At 41.1% G+C, this 24,066-nt stretch overlaps 1 protein-coding gene across 1 annotated transcript in view; it reads right to left on the reverse strand.

The window, feature by feature from the left end:
• LOC148518028 (seizure protein 6-like) overlaps positions 1 to 24,066 on the reverse strand; it is a 597,080-nt gene that overhangs the window by 243,226 nt on the left and 329,788 nt on the right. Inside the window, exon 3 of the mRNA XM_088477790.1 lies at positions 23,375 to 23,508. Coding sequence (XP_088333916.1) covers positions 23,375 to 23,508 — 134 coding nt within the window. The remainder of the gene's footprint in view (positions 1 to 23,374; positions 23,509 to 24,066) is intronic.

A 24,066-nucleotide genomic window follows, 5' to 3' on the forward strand; every position in this document is an offset into this window, starting at 1 on the left:
CATGATCCATCACGGCCGCCTGCCTGTAATACAGGTTGAGTCTCCCATATCCAAAATGCTTGGGACCAGGGGTATTTTGGATAACGGAATATTCCGTATTTTGGAATATTTGCATATCATAATGCAATAACTTGGGAATGGGACCCCAATATACACACATAATGCATTTATGTGTTATATACACACCCTGCAGGTAATTTTAGACAATATTTTCAATAATTTTGTGGCTCAAGCAAAGTTTGTGTACACAAATGAAATTCATTTATGTTTCATATACACCTTATACACACAGCCTGAAGGTAATTCTATACAATATTTTTAATAATTTGTGCCTTAGACAATATTTGTGTACATTGAACCATAAAAAATCAAAGATTTCATTATCTCAGTCATGTAAAAATGATTCCGTATTTCGGAATATTCCATATTTCGGAATATTTGGATATGGGAGACTCAACCTGTACTGAGTCTGGGTCTGGACCATCACCTGCAGCACCATGGTGATCACCTGTGACCTGAGGCTGATGGTGGCCTGTGGACAGGCCAGGCTGCCAGGGGCTGGCTGAGTGTGGGTGCTGGCTAGAGGCTGTGCTGTGGCTGTTTGTACTGTTGCACTGCAGTGCAATAAATGCGAGTAAGCATGTACATTAAAGTCATTTTCTAAATGTTTGTCTTTTTCATGTAAACACTAGTAGGCCTGGCAGATAGAAGGAATTGTCCAGCCCTTGTATTTTTGAGAGGTGGCAATGTGGATACCCAAGTGCAGAACAGAAGTTCTGTCAGGAACAATAAAGGAAAGCCCCCCAGGAGATATTACTATATGAGGAGCTTGCAAACATTGCTTTACATGCACCCCAAAATATCAAAGAAGCAAACTCAGGTAATGACTGGGAAGAATGGATGTCAGTAATAGACAAAGAAATGGTATCATTACCTGACAACAATTTGTGAACTCTTGCTAAAAGGCGAGTTATTGCAAGACAATCAAGAACAAATGGGTCGTCTGTAAAAAGTTAAATATAGATAGTACAGTTACAAAGCCCATCTTTTCACTAAAAAGTACACACAGAAATCCTGGATTGACTACGGTGAAATCTACTCATCTGGGGCAAGTTATAGTACACTGACTATAGTTATTGTCATGTCTGCCATGTATGATTTGTTACTATACCAATTAGACATTGAATGGAGGGTTAATTGAAGAAATTTATATGGAACCTCCAGAACTTTATACAGAGGACATGTTCCAAGAAGGAAAAGTCTTTGTTAAAGAAAGCTTTATATAGTCTGAAACAAAGTGTCCGTTGTTGGTATATTAAATAACATTTAGATTTAAATATACTTGCAGATGCAGCCATCAGCTGGGCAAGCAGAAAGCAACTAGAGAGCAGTGCTCTCCGGCATACATCAGGGTACTAGGACCTGGAGTTTTCCAGAGGTCTGACATCCGACCTGATGATGTCACCACTGAGCTACTGCTCATGTGCAGCTGGTGCCATCTTTACTGTGCAGAATGTCACAATACTGCGCAGATGCACTGTACTTAGCTCTTCATAAGTGATGCCACTGTTACCTGCAATATGCCACTGTTATAGCTACCATTGTTATCCTACATCACCACTGTGTTTGTACTGTTGTTACCAATAAACCCAACATCTGGTTAAGGAGTTTTGTGTGACCTAACATCCACTTTCACATTCCGCTTGACACCTATTGTGACCACCCAGGTTCCACCCAATAGGTTATATCAATACACTGGACCCCAGCGATATGTGAGTGACCTACCTTTGCACATCAGCAGTCGCCATAGCATGTTAAGTTAAAAGGAGTTTTATTTGATTGCTATCTTAATCTATCTGGTAAAAATACACTATAGCAACAATATATTCTTGGTTAAAGATAAAGAGGCATATTTACTAATTATTGGGGCCTAGACCAATAATTATAATTTCTTATATACACTATTTGCGTCAATAAGATATTACGTGCCAGGATGTACTATTGATCGCATCCAGGGACAGAGGAACCGGTGTAAAAGTAAAGTGATCACATTAGTAATCACTTTCATTTCTCTTCCCGGCAGACGCCGCAGTACTGCGCATGTGCCATCTGCTGACTGCGCAAGGTAGAATGGTGAGTGCTGGGGTCATATGGATCCCTCTCACAGTCATTTTTGAGATCTGTAGAGTATAGGCTACAATGAATAACTGCTACCTTCAGGGGGCCAAGCTTGGTAAATTCATGGAACGAAACCTGGGGATCGCAGCAGATATTGGAGATAAATATTGGAGATATCTGCTGCTGTCCCCTGTATATACAATCAGGGGGATACTTATTATTTGCAGGTATGCCACAAAAAAGGGTCCAGGAAGGCTGCTACCATTGAGCAGCAACAGTCTCCTGTCTCTCCTTGCTCAATGTGCCACTGAGCTGCTATTCAGCGGCCAACAATAGTGGGCAGAGGAGAGAAATTTTACAGGTGAGGGCGACTGCACTGATATTTCTGCACATAGTATTTTTTTTTTCAAAGGGGGCGTGGCCATGTTTTCTGGATTTGGCAAGGCCCCCAATACCCAGGTCCACTGGAGTTCTCAACGGCCCTAGTTATGACAGTGGAACCTGCATGCTCCATTTAAAAGTGAAGACACCACAGAATAAATGTAGCTGGCACTGGGGGTACCAAGTCTTTGCCCTGGGTGACAGAAAGCCTATATTCACCCCTGAGTGTACCTGTTATTTGGGCCATGTGTGTACTCCTTAAGTGAAGCACATTGTGTACATATAAAGACGATGTTAACCAATATATTAGAAAAAAATGTTTTGATCTCTTCATTATTTTTACACCTACATAATACACAAGTTAATTATTTTGATATTGTGTATTAATAGCATATGGAACTGACAGAACCGTGCATTGTGCATGCATAGCACACAAAAAAGTGTGAAAATAATTTAGATCACTGACTGCTGTAAAATCTTTTTCCTTTCGCACCTTATCCCAAGAACTCATGAGAATGTTGGAAGCCTTAGCAGAGTATTGATTGCTTGTTCCTATCTCCTTTTCTCCAGAACTCCTGATTTTTTTTTCAGCAGACAGCGTCCGAAAGCGGGCAGCTTTCTTTTCAGCTTATGTTTCCCGTTACATTTCTTTAGTCGTCAATGTGTAACAGAAGCTACACAGCATATTACTGCTCTTGTTTTTAATAATTACTTTAGTGCAATGGGAATACACTGTTCAAAAAGAGAGTGAACTCACTCAAAACAAACAATTCCAATCTTGAATTGGGTAATTGTTGAAAATCAATGATTTGATATGCAAACCTAAACATTTGGGAGAAGAGGAGGCATTTCTTCAGGGTATTGCTGTACTAAATGTTGCATGTAGCTGATGCACAATCAATAATGATGAAGTAGTGTACAAGAACTCAACTCTTTAAGTTATAGAATAACAGTAATAATAGCGTTGATTTAATTGACGTCTTAACTTTCACATAAAAGCCTTAATAAAACTAAAGTGCATAGATGGATCTGTAGGCTGTCGTGAAATAGAGCAGTTATACGTAATCAAGGGGCTGATGTACTAAGTGAGTACTATGCCGGTTGTGTGTTTATCTTGCATTATTTTGTGCTGCACATGCTCAGAAAGTGAACACACATTGCAATATTGAAGACCTGCCCTTGTCCAATACTTATGACTCCCTAGGAAAGGAGAGGCAGAATGATAACTGACATTTTCTGTATGTACTAAGCTCTGGAATGTGATACAATCTAGGGCTTGGAGCCGGTGGGCAATGTCATCTTTAAATGGCATTGCCCATTAAAAGCCTATGGGCTGCTCAGCGCAATCTGCACTGAGAGGGATCCAATCAGATCGCTCCCAGTGTTCCCTGTGGTGCGTATGTCATTCTGCGCATAGGCAAAGGGACTTCTGGGAAATAAACCCAGAAGTCTCAGTATCACATAGTACAGGTCTTATCGGGAGAACTGTCCTTTGCGATTTTAATCGGATTTCTTGGCACATACCGGTGTTAGCAACGATCCACGATACAATGCTTAGCACATCCTGCCCTGGGTGAGGAAAAGGGTGCTGTAACAGAGGCTGAGAATAGTAAAGACGTTTGAATGCTAGTGCATCCCATGCACCTACTCCAGGGGTAAAATAAACTCTAATGAAGACTTGTCTTAAAACCAGATGAATATATGTCAGACCCTAAGTGCAGATGTCTTTCTTTAAAGAGGAAACTATGTTATAAAGTTTCTTTATGTCACAATATTTAATTATATATAAACTGAACTGTTGCCTTAAATCCAGGTAGTGTAAGGACAACAGCATTCTACCAGGCACAATACTCCTGTTTTACAATGTTCGATGGTGTGGTCGATGGTGTGTCTTATTGTGCACAGCGGCAGATCAGTGACTCAGCCGGTGGGCGTCTCAATACAAAACCCATCGGCTGCAGCAGCCTTGCTACAGGAAAAGACGCAGTAATGGCTGCAATAACGTGCACCTTTGAATTGGGATCTCTGTCCTCTACAGCAGTTTCCAAAACTCCGCCATTACAGTACACATTTTAAGGATATCCATGCTTGAGCTCAGGTGACTTAATTAGTACCTCAGCCAATTTAATTTAACCATCTGGACTCGAACATTGATATTCTTAAAACCTGGACTGCAATGGCAGAGTCTGGGAAACTGTGCTCTGCTACACTGAAATCTCTCCTCTCTACAACACTGAAATCTCTCCTCTCTGCTACACTGAAATCTCTCCTCTCTACAACACTGAAATCTCTCCTCTCTACAACACTGAAATCTCTCCTCTCTGCTACACTGAAATCTCTCCTCTCCGCTACACTGAAATCTCTCCTCTCTACAACACTGAAATCTCTCCTCTCCGCTACACTGAAATCTCTCCTCTCTACAACACTGAAATCTCTCCTCTCTGCTACACTGAAATCTCTCCTCTCTACAACACTGAAATCTCTCCTCTCTACAACACTGAAATCTCTCCTCTCTGCTACACTGAAATCTCTCCTCTCTACAACACTGAAATCTCTCCTCTCTGCTACACTGAAATCTCTCCTCTCTACAACACTGAAATCTCTCCTCTCTACAACACTGAAATCTCTCCTCTCTACAACACTGAAATCTCTCCTCTCTGCTACACTGAAATCTCTCCTCTCTACAACACTGAAATCTCTCCTCTCTACAACACTGAAATCTCTCCTCTCTGCTACACTGAAATCTCTCCTCTCCGCTACACTGAAATCTCTCCTCTCTGCTACACTGAACTCTCTCCTCTCTGCTACACTGAAATCTCTCCTCGCTACAACACTGAAATCTCTCCTCTCTGCTACACTGAAATCTCTCCTCTCTACAACACTGAAATCTCTCCTCTCTACAAGCACTCTAGACAAAAAATATATGTTATATCCCACGAGAAATATTTACAACCACTTAGGTGTAAGCTTTTTTAAAAAAATTTCAGAACAAATAAATGTTAACCATAAACTTCTCACACTACAGTTTTCTGAAGACAAAAAAGCAACTTTGTCACCTTTTAAAAGCAAATTTACAAATAAGTTTTTGTTTATATGTTATTAGGTCATTTTTAAAATATCACTTCTTGTGAAATTAGCCTTTTATGTTGTATGGGATTTAAAGCTACATCTACATACGGGATGTCGGCGGTCAGAATCCCAACCTAACTAGGTACAACTGTCCTAACCCTAACCCACCTTTCCCGCAGCCTAAAGTGGCCTATCCATTACACAACTTTTTGAACGATCTGACCAAAACCAGGAGGTGTGATGGACAGCCGGAAAGGACGAGCAATGCACGTGCATGATGGGTCCTTGCTGACCCCGACTATCTGTTGAACATGCTGGTCAACCTGACGACGCTCGTCAGGTTCCACATGTTAGCAGATAGGGAGGTCGGTCTCCTGCACTGAATGACGTTCAGTGAACGCCGTTCAGTGCGGGCACCACACCCAGCGACCTGAAAGAGTGAACGCTAGACATTTAGTTTTTCAGGTAGCCTAATCGATAGGCCCCTTAACACTAACCATCCCCCCTGCAGCCTAGCCCTAACCTTCCCTCCCCGCAGCCTAGCCATAACCCTCCTCCTAGTGCCTAACCCTAAACCTAATCTTCCCCCTAACCCTAATACTTACCGTCGGGATGCTGGCGGTTGGGATTCCGTCCTCGGTATCCTGAGCGTCAGCATCCAAACCACCAGGATGATAACTACATTGCATCCACACAAATGCTTTTTTGTCATGCAGGAGTGAATTAGAGCAGAAGTTTAACTATTATGGCTAAAATACATTTCTAAGTTTATGGGTAATAGTTACTTTCATAACTTCCACTGATATTAATAAATTCAAATTTGCAAATAAATATTTTTGTTTAGAAAAATCAATGCTAATATGTTTTACTGAACATTTGCTGAGATATATCACAGAGAAATTTTTAGCAAGGTGTTAATCTCTCTCTCATGTTACCATGTTACAGTGCCAAGAACCAGCTTTATTTTGAAATCCCTGTGGTGTCTCCTGAAAAGAATCTACTTCACCCTATTGGCCTAGAATGTTTACACCAACTGGTTGTGAGGTGATAATTAAACCCCAACTCACAATGCAGTAATGTAAATGTACTGCTTGCATTTATTATAGATGGGGCACTGGGATAGAGCTTCTGGAAAAGCTCTGTCCTGGCAAAAGGCTAGAAGCAAAGTAATAGCTATTGCTATCACATCATCAAGTCCGTTATTGTATTTTGTATATTTCTGATTGTGTTTTGTTTTTAAAGTCAAACATGGTTGTAAAATTTGCAGATGACACCACTGTTGTGGGCAGGGCCGGATTAAGGATTGTGGGGGCCCCGGGGAAACTAAATTGTGGGGGCCCCATAGAAAAAAAAAGTAAAATGCAGGATTTAGAGTGGGGGAGATTATATATATATATATATATATATATATATACACACACACAGTATATATATTATATAGATAGATAAATAAAATTGAGATATATAAATATATATATTAATAGATAAAGATAGAGATATAGATACAGTAAAGAGAGAGTGGGGGGAGGGGGAGAAAGGGACAAGGAGGGAGAGAGACAGAGAGAGAGAGATGGGGTGGGAGTGAGACAGAGATGGATGGGGAGGGAGACAAAGAGGGAAATAGAGGAAGGGAGAGAGAGGGAAGAGGAGACAGAGGGGGAGAGAGAGATGGAGGAAGGGAGCTCGCACACTAACCTTTTGCAGCTGCAGCAGGCAACCCAGCAACCGTTCTGATGGGGCAGGAACTTCACTGCATTAAGCCCCGCCCCCTACTCGTGCACCCGCGAATCGCGGCATTGTCAACAAGGGGGCGGGACTTCCATACAGCCACTGTCGGGTGAAACAGTGGCAGTGAGGCTGTGATGCTGCCGTCCCCGGAAGCTGGCCAGGGTGAGTGGCCAGGTTCCAATCATTATTGTCATCAGTGTGGGGGCCCCAAAGGTGTGGGGGCCCCTGGACGATCGCCCCGCTCGCCCCTCCTATAATCCGGCCCTGGTTGTGGGTTTATTTAGCGATGGAGATGAAGACAAGTATAGGGTTGAGGTTCAGCGCCTTGTAAATTGGGGGTTGATGGGACAGATCCCGTAACAATAAAAAAATGAAAGAGGTCATCTAAGATTTTAGGAGGGTAAAAAAACCCACAGATCTGCACCCACTCTGCATAAAAGTTTTAAGGGCCTTGTGCTCTTGTGCGCGTGTCATCATTTTTTTTAACTTTTACTGTCAAACAGGTGATTAAGGATCATTAAAACATACACAAGTAGGTTTAGGAATAGTTTCCTTCAGTTTGTGATGTTTAAATGAAATTTGCAGTAAACTGTTTTTATCAAGTGTTACTATTGGATTATTTTATGACTGTAGCGTAATTTCGCTTCATTGCATTTGATGTTTTGTAGTGACAATAATCAATTGAATTTCATCACTTCTGGGTGTGGACCTGGCAAGCATACTGTGCATGCGCAAACCATTGGCTGCATATGCGTCAATGGGGGCTATTGGGAAGGGACCAGAGTAACCCATACGTACAGTAGAGTAGCCATAGGCTATTATTGGCTAAAGCCATCAGAAGATTCCATAGCTTGATAAATCTGACAGTTTAACAGCCTCCATAGACACCTATGCGATCTGCTTTTGTGTTCGGAAATGGTACGCGCAGATATCGGATAAATCATGGTGTTACTTAGCTTTTGTGGGGATTTCATGAGATTTTCTGCAAAATAACTTTAATAAGTATTGGCCCAAAACACCAGCAATGGATTGTCGCGATGCTGCGATCCCCAAATGCCCGGGTCAGAGTATCGATGAAATCCAACATGTTGGATTTCACAGATTTGACAATCACGATCAAAATATGATCATGATATGCAAATCTGTGAAATTTAACATGTATAATTTCAATGATCTTCCGACGGATCGGAGAACATTGATGGCCGCCAGTCGGCATTTCCGACCGGAGGATCGGCGTTTCCGCTCCCTTTGCTGGATTGGACAATACGTTGCCTGGTGTATGGGGGCCTTATGGCCCTTAGGGCCGTATTCAATTAGTTTCGCACCCACAATACTTTTTCGCATGCCATACTTTTCGCTAACATCATGTGTTTTGGCCGCAAAAACTTTTCGTGCATGTCCCCGCTATTCGCCGTGTTCAATTCCAAAAGACGCAAAAGCGCAACCCGGTGAATGCAAACCAGGTGAAAAGTGCTGTCAGAATTGGGTAAATCAGCCTGACACCCCCTAAAAGATGCACTAACATGGGGATCAATGTACATGTCCCCAAATAGCTGTAATAAAGCTATTTGGGGTACTTAAGGTGTGTCAATTTCTTCTAATTAGCATCTTTGCACAAGTGGTGAAGAATAGCATTAAGCAGTTTTTTAGGTGAAAATAAGTAGTTCTGTCAAATTTGCGGTCTTTGAAAATGGGTGCAAGCATGGTTTCAAGTCGCTAAAGTAAAGCTTAAAAAAACGTAAAAAAACGCACCTGAAGCAAGCACCTGCAATAAAAAAACACCTCACCCATACTTGCAGACCACCCAAAAGTCTATTTTGCTAGTTTTTAATTTTGTACCCCCACTTTTGCGCCACATTTTCAAAGTGCTTTTTTGAGGTGTTCCTCACTATTTTTTAGGTTTTTTTTACGCAGTTATCCTTTGGCTGTCCCAAAATAGTGATTTTGCACTTTTTTTCTCCACCTATTCATAGGCAAATCTTTTTCGCCTATTACAATGCATTGCGTTTTCGTGTACGCAAAAAGTGTTTGCAATTGAAAACAGTGATAAGTTTCCGCCTGGCGAAAATTCGCAATCGCCAATACTTTTTCGCAGATTCCAACTTTTTGCGGCTAATTGAATACGGGCCTTAGAATGTAAAAGTATACTGTATTTATTGCAATTAGATTAAATGGAAAACACATTCTGGGGTATGTGGTACTTTCCTCTAATTACTCTTTCTGCATTTTATGTGGCACATTTAATGTACAAGAAGCAGGTGAAGATTGCCCAGTTGGTGTCTGCATTGTTAGACAATGGGGAGGGAGCAATAATTGGTTCTCCTTATGAATAGGGGGAAATTCAGATACAGCAACTTAATAAAAGTTAATGTGATGTGTTAGTAACCTGAGAACAATATAAATTAGATAATTGAAAGCTCCCAATCAGAAAACTACCATGTGGCTGACACTCCCTCCTGCTTAAAGCTTTTATTTTTTGTAGCTACAGTAGCATGAGATTGCAGCAAGTCACATCTCATACCCCGGCAGATTGTAAAGATGCTAAAGAAAAAATGGTTCTTCTCACTGGGAGTTCTAACAGTAATCTCTTTAATCATCCACACAGCAGAATGACAATGATCAAGCCGTGTAATGAGGAAGTTCTAGAGCACAGGGTTTTTATCTCTACAGAGACAACTCCTCTTTTGGTAGAAAATCCCTAGCACCTTCTTGCTGCAAAATGGGACTTTCTTCCTTCTTGCGTTTCACAGATTTACCTAGAGTCGGATGGCCTTGGACAATGCAACAAACAAACAAACAAACAACAAAATGGCAGAGGCAGTCCAGTCTGACCCCCAAATGCTCCTGAATCATGATCAAAACGGCTAGTACTAATGACTTTCTCCTAGTGCTTTAAAGATTCAGTTTATGGGAATTAAATGTGACATCAGCAGTAGGGTCAGGTCAAGTGTGACAACAGCAGTAGAGTTAAGGCCCCCATACATCAGAGATGGATTGCAGAATCGTGCAATTTGCAATCGATTGTGTATAAAAATCTGCAATGTATGGGCTTCACAGATTACAGATTGCAACAAAAAAGTGATTGGAATTGTTTAATCAGATTGTCCAACATGTTGGATTTCACATATCCATTGGGGATGTAGATTGCTAGTGTATGAACATGATCAGCAGATTTGCAGACCGTTTCTAGCAAAATGATGGGCCTTTCAAGATTGCCAGATCTGTGTTTGCTGCAATCGATCTGCAAATCACTGAAAAAGATCTGTAGTGTATGGGCGCAGATTGCTCGATTGGGAAATCCTAAGATCGGGCAATAAATCTTCAAATTGTTCAATTGTGGTTTTCAGATAGCTAATGTATGGGGGCCTTTAGAGTCAGCTAGGATATATATTTTTCTGACCCGCACATTAATACTATACACACCCATTAATTTATAATACAATAGTTCTGAAGTCTCTTTATTCAAATGTCATAGCAATTAATCAACAGACATGCAATTGAAGGTAATATTCATTTCTATAAATCCCTGGTGTCATTTTAATTTCTTATGGCTGAATATGCAGTTGATTTTAGAGCGTTCCATACAGTTCTCTGAGATAAAATAACATTTACTCACAGAGTACATTTTGGTCCCCTCCAGCTCCTGTAACAAAAACAAGAGAACACTGTGTGCTTTTCAGTAACCTTCTCACGTCTCTACCAATTTCTATCCTCTCTGCTAAGAGGGATGAGTGGTCTCCATAGCAGCGTTTTAAATACAGCCATATGCAGAAAATGCAGTGAAGGTATTCTCTTAAATATCATCATCTCTTATACCTATGAGACAGACAGGAAACACAAAGGCAGCCTGCAATATGCCAGCTTCTCCATAGGAACTAAACACCAAAAAAAGAATAGAGGACCATTAACTAAAATATCAGGGATACAAAAGTGTGAAGTGTTAAAAGCAATAAATACATATGAGAACCCAGAATATACAACAAAATAATTTTTCGTGCTAGTCCTGTGTAGGGAGACTGATGCCCATTTAGCTTTTCATGGATAGCGCCAGTGCTATTATTTTTGGGCATAATTCACAATTACATTAACCCTTGAAAGAAAACCACAAAATTGTTCTACTCAGCAGCGTTCGCAATCATCAGCCTTGTGTGCATAGCTCCTAAAATGTATGGGGTGTAAAGCTAAAAAAAAAATCAGATGAAGAAACTGCCTGGTTCCATAGGTACCCCCCTACTTCCTATGTTTTCTCTCACAAGTGGTTTTCCTAAATTGTTTCTATTTTTTTTTAATTCTCTTTATTCACAACAAGTGAAAGCATACAAGTGACAGAACACAGTGGATGCCTTGTGTCTCAAACAGTTACCAATAACAAACATGACAAAGCCAAATTGTTTCTCTTAATTGACTAAAATTCAGCTGTATTTATTTAATTTGTTTTATTTACCTGATATATTTTGTTATAATTCTGTTGCTTTATTTAATGGGCTCAACAATAGTAGACAGCTCCAAATGAAAGCAGTGAAACCTACCTCCTCCAAAATTGTGTTGAAATCAAGAGTTTACACACTGAGAAATAGGTCTGTGACACCACGCAAGTTAGGGAACACATTATATATATATAATCGTATAAAACACCACTATACATACTGGTTTATTTATTGAATTTTTCGTTGCCTTGAGAGTGAACTATTGTTTTTGGAAATTAAAATGTAATACTGTACAGATAATGAACAGGAGCCTTCCTTAACCCATCTTGCCTCCTTTACATACTAGATAGGAGGTTAAGGAGCAGGGTCCTCCCTACTGTACTTTTTGTTTTCACATCTGCATTCATTTTGTTAATATTTTTCAGAATGCTGCCTACAGTCTGAATATTGGTTCACTAAATATCTGCCCCACCCTGTGTAACAACAAGTAACAATACTGCACTTTGCTAGGTATCCACTGGAATTTCCAGGAGTTCGCACAGAGTCCCAGTGTCATGGCCAGGGTTTCACGGCATGGTGGTCACCGGGTATTACCTGTGAGGTCATTGTGGCGAGGGGTCTCTGGCAGCGGTGCTGGTGTTTGGCGAGGGGCATTGGCTGTGCGTGGTTCTGTGCGGGCACATTGTCACTTAGGCCTGGTGAGGCCTGGTGGTGTTTGGCATGGGCGCCGCCATCTTGCCTCAGGTCATGTGATTCAAGCTGTCCAATCCTGGTGGGTCATGTGCTCTTTCCAGCCAGTCACAGCACGGCACCTGGTATTTAGGAAGGTCCAGAGCCTTCATTCATTGCCAGTGCACAGTACCTGTGCCTTACCTGTCTGCCTGGAAGCGCTACTAGCCTGTTACCTTGCCTGCTCCAACTGCTGGACTCACCCTGCACCCTCCATTTACCTTTCCCCTGCCTGAGTACCTGAACCTGCTGTTTCCCTGCACCTTGCCTCACACTCTAACTCCCAGCTGGACTTCAGTACCTCTGCCTGCACTTCGTTACAGCTCACCAAACCTGCATAATGGACATTTCCTGCCTGTCACTATCTGGATATTCTCCCATTTGCTTCACCACAGTTATCAAGTGCACTTTAGTGCTAAACCTGGACTTTTTCTTTTGCCATTCCCATGTCTGCTAAATCACTTATTAAAAACTCCACCTTTTTATTTAAATCTGCTTCTGTGTTTGCTCCAGTCACCACCCCGGGTCCACAACAAACCCAGACCTTCACACCCAGAAGAAAAGGCCACACTTCCCTATCTGCCTCTGTACTAGGAAAGTGGGCAGTGGTAGGGCTTGACGTGATTTGATTTCAATTGTATCATGATTGCACAAATTGTGATGCCGTACCCCTGCACTTGCTCCCATGGACTTCCTCTCTAGAATCCCTCAAAGAGGAGATAAACAATATTTACATACAGTACAGTCTCATTTAATTTCCGCTCTAACAACAGTGTATACTTCATCACATAGCAGCTATTAGATCAGGTATGCTTGGATTTACTGTATGCTGCCTGGGAGGAGAGATTCACGTTTGTTTTCCTCTTCTGAGGATTCCCCAGACTGATGCATGTATACAGCACCCCGCTATCCCTGCTCCACTATAGGAAGTATAACTGTGGGACCTGTAGCCATGAAGACCTTTAATGCTCTTTACTGACGTGGGTTTAAGTAATCTTTACTGTAATTGACAACAACCCAAATAAGCAGGCTTACAACTAAGAGTACGAGAATTTGTACAGAAGATAATATTACATGTTTTAACATTCAAAATTGGTGGAAATTACAAAGATTATGAAGGACTTCAGTTAAATATGGTAAGAATGACTATGACTCCATGGGCGGAATTCAATTCTTTTCATCCCCTATCGCGCCCGACGGAGCTATTCTATTCTTGCTCCTGTCGGGCGCGATCAGCTGCCAAGCGCTACATTTCAGCTCGCAGCCCCTGGGGGATGAGAGCTGAAATGTGCGAAAAGTGACATGTTTGGGCGCCCAAACATCACTTTTCGCGATCGCGCCCAGCACTTAGGTCGGAGTTAGCCGTTTTACGCGGCTAAACCCGACCACTTTGGGTGCGATCAGCGTGAAACGCTGGCACAATTGAATAGCGGCCCACGATCTCCTGTCACTTTAGACGGGAGATGCGGGCCGCGAAATCAATTGAATTCCGCCCCATCTGTATAATAACAAATTCTCTGGAGTCTTTCAAAACATCATGTGTGATCGGATGTAGTATTTAGATATATCATCTATTTATTTAACTGTAAATACACTGATGTACATGTATCCTTGATAGATATTTAAATTACTGTTATGTACAATAGCTTAGACCATAAGGGAACTGCCTCTAATTGTATGTAGTGCAGTATGTGCAGATTTGTGAGTGAGCTGCTTGTTGTGCAGTTGCCAAGCTCTAATTAATCGGCAGGCGATGAACACCAGTTGTATAGAGGTGGGATGGTTTGCTAGAATGCCGACCAAATCCTATCACATAGCGATCCAGCACACTAATTATTTTCAACTGACAGAAATTTGACTGTGCAAACATAAGCCTTTAATTATATCATTCCCACTGCAAATATAAAGTTCCATTAAGTTTTTCAATGGCAACCGTTTAATTGCCGGTAACTATTTAAACATATACTTTCTATTTAAAAAAAAAAAAATGCTTGCCAGCAGTAACCTTAATAGAAAACAATAAAATGTTAACTTTTATTAGTCTAAAACTTGCTCCACATCACCATGTGCGGGCTGCAAGCCTGGATGCGTCCGTCCTTGCGTGTGTGTGTGTTGAAGAGGGGGGTCATGCGTTAATGGAATGAATTGGCCTTTTATAATGCTGTCAATTACTTTATCATCAAACAACCTTATCTGTGCAATCTTGGTCTTCCTGTGTGTGGCTACATTTGCCAAAGAGCTTATTGTTTGATTATCATGTGCCACCAGCGTAACTTTTTCTACCCCGTATCTGCATAATAATAGTTCCTGTAGCTTACAGCACATGAATTATGTTATTAATTATTACAAACAGTTCTATCACAACAATAATTATTTAGAAATTTCTGGAGAAGTGAATGTTTGCAGAATGTAAAACTCATGTCTCATTTTTTTTTGGCATAATGAGGCTTGTGTACAATTGGATGGACACACTAGCACCCTCCAATGTAAGCAGATTAAAATTGCACACAATAAAAAGTATATCTACAGTTGCTCTAGAAAATCATCACATCCTGTCAAAATCTTGTGTTTCTGGGTACACAGAAATCCCATCCTGCATGTGCCACAATTGTTTGTACCCGAGCTAGTTTATATTGGTTACTCTAAAGGTGTGATCACTTAAGCAAATCAGATATTTTAGATATCATATTAATTAAGAAGTTTTGTAAATGTTATTTTTACTTCCATGTTGATGGTTATGTGTAATAAAGCTGGAAAAAGTAATGTGGCAAAACATACAGATTTTCACTGGCTATGATGATTTTCCATATTTACTGTATGCGCATATTTTTAGTCGTACACATCTCATGATGCATGAAAATGTAAAACAGTAGCATATTCACTAGTGGTAAATCAGGCACACAAGTTTGTATACTTATGCACCATGATTGCTTAGAGAAAGCACAGTGTTCATAGTGTTATTATTAATAATTGCTAAAGTCAGGGGCGTAATCAGAGGTATGGGGACCCCATAGCAAAATTTCCTTGGGGCCCCCATAGGTCTACCTTTGCCCCCTGTCGCCCCCACCATCCTCCAGGCCCACACTATTTACCTCCTCCTAAGCCCAGCGCTCCGCTCCATCTCTCCTCACTGAAGATGGGAGGAGGCCTGGCCGTGGTCTGGGATGTCATCATAGCCATGCCTCCTCCTAGCTTCTCTTAGATGTATCAGAGGAGAGCCATCACTTTTAATCAGGTGCTGATTGGCTGCTTGTCCACAAGTTCCTATTGGCTCACAACCGGCACCTGATTAAAAATGACACTGGTGCTGTACTTGGAAGGGTGCAAGGGGTTGCTGATTGCTGAGCTGGTGGGCCACCTAAGCTGCTAGGCCCAATAGCAAGCGCACCCTCTATAGTTACACTACTGGCTAAAGTTGCAATACTCTACTTGTACACAATAGAATAATGAAAAGTCACACATACAAGATAGAATATTGTTTTGACCATTAGTAATAAATGTAAAAAGTTGCAATTTTATGATTAAAATGTAATTAAGGGGGCATGGCAGCCAACTGGAGTGGACGTGCCTAGTTAGCGCTCCATCCTGGCCATTCACTATTTATATATATATATATATATATACATATATAGGACTACAAAGGACCCCTCCTTTACTCCCCTATCTTTTCTGAAGCCTGTACATGCTGGGTGGAAAAGTCCGTGGAGCCGGGGGTTACTCCTTCCCCGCGGGTTGCAGTCTACTGAACCCACAGAAGTCTGGGACTCGATTTTGGTCAAGATCCAGCCGGATCACTACATCGCGGCGGAGGTCCGGAGCCACACTTACTCCCTCTCCACCATCTATCCGCAGCCTGCTGACCTGCTATGTCTCCCTGGTGGCTGTATTGACCTGTGGAGAGTGCCGCTTGCCGCTGGGCTTAGTGTTGGCCTAAGGTGTCTCCTTCGGCGACCAGCGTCCAGTGGTGCTGTGCTGGGTGTGTGCTTGCTGATCCCTTCTCCTGTTAGGATACTATGTTGCAGTTAAGAGGCCCTCTATCATACTGACCCTCTATTCCTTCAGCCTTGACCCAGGAGAGGTCTTGTACACTCCTCAGTGTACTAGGGGTGAGTCCCTGGGACCAGTGGTGCTCATTCATTCTACGGGCTGGTGGGGCTGCTCTGATCCCTGCACATGTTTCGTCCCACTATATAATATAGTTCCTTCTTACTGCTGGGTTCACTTTTCAATTTAGCCCTGATTGTTTCAATGATATTGTTACTAAAGTGGATTTACTACATATTGTAAATTATATTTGGCTTTTAAATATACTATAATCTCCATTTTTTAGGTTGGGGCTTAGCCTTACAGTCCATATAGGCTCATTCCTAAGGTTGTAGCTCCCCCTTGTGACCAGTCTTCGTAATCACAGCAACTCCTGATTTATTCCTGTTCAGGCTGCACATCCATAAGTAATTATTCCCACAATTACTGATTACTGAGGACATGATCTCTTGAGCAGCTTAGATCACCTGAAGATGCTGCTTAATCCTATGATCTAACGCTATCCGGGATTATGGCTGTCTAGGCCAATTTCTCTGAGGAATGTGAACAGTGACATGACATGTGTTCCTGATTATACCTATGGTCTATACTTCAATATGGTTGCTCAGTTTTCTCTCCACGTTGACAGCCTCTATATTGCTGCTGTTTTCCACTGGCAAGAACAAGAAGAGCTCCTCAAAGGTGGACACTCCTAAACCGCAGAGATCCTTTCTTCACCCTGACTTACGTAATTTTTTACAGACTCCCATGGCACCCTCAACTGGTATGGAGGCCTTTTCTCAACCTTCCTCTCCAGGTACACCTCTTCGCCATGTCTTTCCCAAATGGAATATTATAGCAGTGTTGCTTTATCGGAGACCCATAACCTCTCAGCCATAATGCAACTCCTCAAATCCCTACCAACAAAACAAGAACTTCCATCTAAAAGGGACTTTGTATTGCTTGAAGTTAAACTCCAAGAAACAGTCCGCAAAGAAGCGGCGGTTCTCCATACTGATATCTCTCATTTGACAACCAGGTTGGTCAGTCTGAAAGAAGGTAGGGAGACCATTGTTGAGGATTACCAAAATTATACGGTCCATGCTCAAGCCAAAGGTTTGCTCATTCTGCAACATAAAGTAGATCATCTAGATAATAGAGGACGTGGAAACAACTTTCAGGTTCGGGGCATCCCTGAAGATGTTCCAATGCAGGGTTTAATAGACGTCATGACCTACATTTTCAATGAAATATTGGGCAACGATCCTAATGCACTTATCACATTTGATAGAGCACATAGAGCTTTAAAACCAAGAAGTGATTATAACAATAAACCAAGGGATGTTATCTGTCGGTTGCACTATTGTGCCCAGAAGGAAGAGATCCTATGGAAAATGCGTAATGTGGAAGGAGTGGACTTTAATGGCCTCCGCGTCCAGATATTTCAGGATCTTTCTTGGCACACCCTCCAGCAGCAGCATCTACTACTGCCATTAACTGAAGTGTTGCGTTCTAATAACAGGAAATATAAATGGCTTTTTCCTTTTGGCCTTCAATTGTCACATAATGGCAAATTCGCTGTGTTGTGGGATCCATCTGATCTTGACACATACTGCTGTGTTCTGGACTGTTCTAGCAGATTGGACTGAAACCTACTTAGTTCCTCAGCCCCCAAAATACTCTCCTCGGGATGGGTCTTTTCAACTGGTGAGGGCCTCCAAACGACAACATAGGCGTCGGCACTCGGTAGCTATACCTGATGTCACTTGATGCATTTTCTGAGGCTGACCCCATGCCTTCTGATATATATTTATCTCATATAGATTTTTTGTGAAAGGTTCAGTTACCTATAGGCCATCCATATATTACAATGTTTTTCCTGCACATCTTGCGACTTTGTTATTCTACTGGCCTTTCTAGGAATTTCCTGAGGTTTCTAGTCTAACTTTCATTGAGTCATTGTGTTGAATATTTTCTTCTATAACTATTGTTTAGTCTAATAGACTGTTTAGGTTATGTAATATTTTGCAATTAAGCTTATTTCTTGCTTTACATTTACCAATGTTTATATTTTTGTGATAAACAATGTTCTCTATCTAATGTATGTTACTGTTGGCGCTGTTTCCCAAGAGCCCCTATACAGCCAATGTTTTTCCTAATATTGGGAAGACTTTCTTTCCACCTTTATTAGGAGCGGTATTCCATTTGCTGGTTTTCAACTCATTTCAGTTGCTAATTTTTATATTGTATGTTCCAGAAAAGAAGTCCAGAATTCTCAGAGCTTCAGGCAGACAGAGCGGATGTGGCCTTTATTCAAGAGACTCATTTTAAAGAAGGTAAGGCACCACAGCTTTGCAATCATGACTATCCCCATTCCTATTTCAGTAACAATAGTTTGGGTAAGACGTTAGGGGTAGCGATTCTTTTTTCTCATCATCTTCCACTCTCTGATGTTGACCTACATGTTCTCAATGAGGGACGAGGACTACTGATTAACTGCAAGATCCATTCTCAGGTTTTTACGTTTGTTAACATTTATGCTCCGAATCTACACCAACCTGCCTTCTTGGACCGATTGTTTGAACAGGTACATACTCTTAAAATGGGGTTCTTGATGGTGGGGGGAGATCTTAATTGAACACTTCACCCTTTAGTGGACTTATCCTCTAAATCCTCCAACCGTCCTGAGTCACAGCACCTCCAGGAACATCAACTAGTTGACACGTGGAGGTTACGTCACCCCACAGACCGTGACTACACTCCCACCCACACAATGTCTACTCCCGAATAGACTACTTGTTCACAAATATTTGCATGTGATCAGTGATGCGAGGATTGGTTCCCTAATTTCAATGGAGGAATAAACCAAGTAAGATGTTAGCCAGGGCTTTGCAAGCGCAAAGAGCCTCCATGCATATCCAGACGATAGTAGACACCTCGGGCTGGGATTGACGGCTAACATCAGAGATTGCCGAAGCATTCCACTCATATTATTCTGGGCTTTATAATTTGACTAAAGGCTCCTCACACTGTCGGTAGCGCTCTTGCAATGGATAGCCCTTTTACATTAGGGGAACTGGGCGAGACAATCAAGTCATCTACATCTGGGAAAAGTCCGGGTCCGGATGGGTTCCCAATTTCATATTATAAAGTGTTCCGAGACACCCTAGTGCCTATGAGGCTCCAAGCATTTAACACAGTCTCTGATGAACATCATTTTTCAACTCAATCTTTAGAGGAACATATTACCATCATTCCCAAGGAAGGGAAGAATCCCTCCCTTTGCCCTAGCTGTAGACCTACAGTATATCCCTTTTAAATGTGGATTTGAAACTTTATGCAAAGCTTATTGCAAATAGATTAAAATTACTCCTACCTTCAGTGATTCATACGGATCAAGTGGGTTTTGTCTTGGGTCGTGAGGCTTGAGATAACACAACCAAAATGCTTAACTTAATCCACTTAGCAACCCGGTCTCCAGTGGCTTCAATGCTCTTATCCACTGATGCCGAGAAGGCTTTTGACTGCATTAGGTGGGCATTTATGCAGGGTTTGTTAGAATATATGGGGCTGAATCCAATGTCCTTGCATAGAATTTAGCGCTCTACAAAGGACCTTCCACCAGAATTAAAATAAATGTTGATTTTTCTAATCCGGTCCAGATATCTAATGGGACATGGCAAGGGTGTCCACTGTCTGCGTTGATATTCATGTTATGCATAGAGGCTCTTGCGCGAGCCATAAGAGCCAATCTAAATATTTCGAGTTTACAGGTGGGGGGATCGGAATATAAATTGGCCCTTTTTGTTTATGACCTGCTAGCAATCATTACAAACCCTATGATCTCCCTTCCTAATTTGATAAAAGAATTTCAAATTTTTTGTGAACTTTCCTATTTTAAAATCAATTATTCCAAATTGGTTCAAAACTATGAACCCAACTGTTGCTACTTCGGTTCTTACTGGTGTGCAACAGGCCTTTGCCTTTCAGTGGCATCCCTCACACTTAAAATACTTAGGAGTCCTTCTCCCCAGGGACCTCTCTAAGGTTCGCTCACTCAATTTTACTCCTTTACTTGCAAAAATCCAACAGGAGTTTACCACTTGGACACATAAGGGTATCTCATGGATTGGGAGGATTAATGTAATAAAAATGAATATCCTACCTCAGGTGCTCTATCTCTTGCCAGTACTTATTCTTCATGGTTGGTTTACAGATCTTCATCGGGTGGTGAAACATTTTGTGTGGGGTGGGAGAACCCCTCGGTTCAAAGATGATGTCCTATTTAGACTTAGACACTTGGGAGGGCTCCAGTTCCCACATTTTAGTATTTATCATGACGCTGTTATACTTAGTAGAATACTGGATTGGTCCAGGATGAATTCTGATAAACAGTGTGTAACTATTAAGGGTTCCTTTTTGCAGTCACCCCTGAATGCTGTGCCCTGGTTTTCACGCTTACCTAGCATTTTACATCCAACCATAGGACCTACATTAGGGACATGGAAAAGGCTTAGGGGCTTAGAATGCATCTCCATGGTTCCTTCTCCTCTAGCTCCGATATTTGGCAATCCTGCTTTTCCCCCTGGGGTTTCCAACCTGGCTTTCAAATGTTGGTCACAGGCAGGGATATCCAGGATACAGTAGGTCAATTGTTGGGAGCCTCCGGAGTACTGTCTTTTCAGGATATTCAAGCTCAGTGGCAGTTACCAAATAATGAGATCTAGAAATAACTCCTGGTTAAACATTTTCTCCAATCACAAAATCTCCTTTTTTAAGGTACTCATAAACCTTTGCCATTTGAGCAATTGGTTCGGTCCTCAACTTTCCCATCCCACATTGTTTCCACAATATACACCCTTTTGACTCTTGAATTTACTTACCATGCTTTTATCTGTATACAAAAAATCCCTTCTGAAGTACCTTAATAGTGCTGTCAAGGCCGTTATTCCTGTGCAATGGAAGTCTACCTCCCCCCAACTCTACTTGATTGGTTCCAAAGGATTGAATTATATCGTTCAATGGATGACATTATACTATCTTCTGCTGATCAGTCCAAAAATTACCTGAAGGTTTGGTTTTATTGGTTGGAATTTTGTGAGTCGGCCCGCTATAAATCCCTAATGGGAGTCGTATAACACTAATTCCCACATGCCCTTGATAAATTGATTTCTGCTTCTTGGTCCTTAGGTTCCCCCCACTCCCTCTCTCAACCTGTCACTTTCTCCCTTTCTTTCTCACCCATTTTTTCTTTTTCTTCCTTTTTTACTATTTTATATTTATTATACAGGTATTAGATAATTATTTTAATTTGGTATTTTTATGCGATGGTTTATATAAAGCCATACTATTTGATTGTGTTCTCTTTAAGTTCATACCATGTATATATTGCAATATTTTTGTTACTTTGTTTTGTATACTTTCATGGCTATTGAATACTATCACATGCTATTGTGTCTATGTATTTGCATTGCAAACTCTTTAATAAAATCTACTTGCAGAAATTTTTTTTTTATTAAATACAAACACAAATAAAAATACACATTAAATTAAAATGATATAACATTAAGTTAAAATTACATTAAATAACATTTCTTGTTTGGGAATGGAAGTCTTTTTTCCTGCAGTAGTAAAAATGAAAACAGCAATCAAGCAATATGAATAGAAGGCCACTGCTTCATATAATATAGCTGTGAGTACTTTAGTACTATTAGCTGGATGAGTCAAAAAGCAGCCAGCCAATCAGTAATGCCGAGATGATGCTGCTGATTGTTGAGAGAATCATTGCATATTGTTGCAATAGCCTTCCAGCACCAGCAAAGGGATATGTCTCCATTTGATGATGCATCCAAGTCTACTTGAGTCACAATTAAATGAACCTTTTCTTACTGTACTTGGCCTATGCTTTCCCATCCCTGGTCCCCCATGTATCAGATCTTCAGAGGTAAGGAGTTATGAGTGTAAAATGCACACTTTTCTAATAACGTCTAGTTTATTGATACACATGAGCAATGTGGAAAAGCATACATTATGCAAAAATGTAAATGTAACTCTGCATGAGCCTCAAAGAGAGAGAGAAGTGCTTCATTCAGTATTTTTGTTGATGGTCTTCCTTCATATGTTACATTTACTAAAGGTAAAATCTTAACTATCTTGGTGTCTTTGAATCCTGTTTCACAACATCAGATATAGGGCCTCATTTATCAACGACTGATATTCTTGTTATCACTTGTTACTAATCTGAAATGGTGCTCCAACCAATCAGCTCCTAACTGTCATTTTTAAAGCACATGATAGTAGGGAGCTGATTGGTTGGAGCACCATTTAAGATTAGTAACTACTTGAGTGATAAAAAGAATATCTCGCATTGATAAATGAGACCCATAGCAACAATAGATTCAATGATCATGAGACAAACCCAATTTTCTGTAACCAAGTTGGCTAGGTCATACTGACTTGGGCAAGAAGTCTTAGTGTAATGTGAGGGTTGCTGAGTAGATCGGGGGAGTTAGTAGGGTAATCAGGGGCATAGCTGGCAGATGAGTGACATGACCAGTCTTCTTCCCGATTTTTTCTTTGGTCTTTTGGGAGGTATAAGATTATACTGATATCTGAATTCTCTACATTGAAGGTTTAAAGTGCTAGGTAGGTACATATAAGATCGAAATTGGGTTTCTCCTCATAAATATCCCAAGATATGGTTTTAAAATAACTTTCAAAGACTTTTGCACAATGTGCTTCATGCCTTGTAAAGCAACATTTCAACTGCTGGTACAGGTGCATTTTCATGTTCTTTTTGTTTTATAAGATTTCCTCAAAAGAAATATTAAAGATGAACCTAGAATATGTTAAAGCAATTATACTTTTCACTTTTACTCCTTGTCATTAAGCGTCCTTACCTTAATTTCAACTCCATAACCGGAATAAACATAGATTGTATAGCTGCAGTCCAGGCCAGTACTATACTGAGGACTTCTGTTAGCTGAAGACAGGAGAATACCCTCAGGGGCAGTAAAATTTTTACTACAAGGTTCTGTAAAAGAAAGCAGAGTAACAAAGTTAAATAAGACACAAACTAACTACAACTATGTAAACTTGTTAATTTTTCAGTTTTCAATGATCAATAACAATTCAGATTTGAAAAGTGCTGAGATCACTAAGCCTTGGAGAGAGGTAAAGTGGAGAGAAATAAAGTACCAACCAATCAGCTCCTGTCATGTTACAGGATGTGTTTGAAAAATGACAGTTAGGGGCTGATTGGTTGGTACATTATTTCTCTCCAATGTATCTCTCTCCAAGGCTTAGTACATCTACCCCTTGGACCAGGGCCATAACTAGGGTAGTGTGACCAGTGCCATAGCACAGGGCACCGCAGGACAAGGGGCGCTGTTCGTGCCTCTCAATTTTCTGTTTATTATCATTCTCACTTGTAGCTTCCTCTTATGTTATCCCCAGCATTTGGAATTTTGTGAGTCGGCCCGCTATAAATCCCTAATGGGAGTCCCCAGCATCTCCTGGCCTCCCCTATCTCCTTCCTGCCCCTTCCCCATGTGGCCATGCCCCTTTTTAGGGTGCTTTATGTCCCTACTTG

Source organism: Taudactylus pleione, unplaced genomic scaffold, assembly GCF_031769625.1.
Source record: "Taudactylus pleione unplaced genomic scaffold, aTauple2 ptg000203l, whole genome shotgun sequence".
NCBI lineage: Eukaryota > Metazoa > Chordata > Amphibia > Anura > Myobatrachidae > Taudactylus > Taudactylus pleione.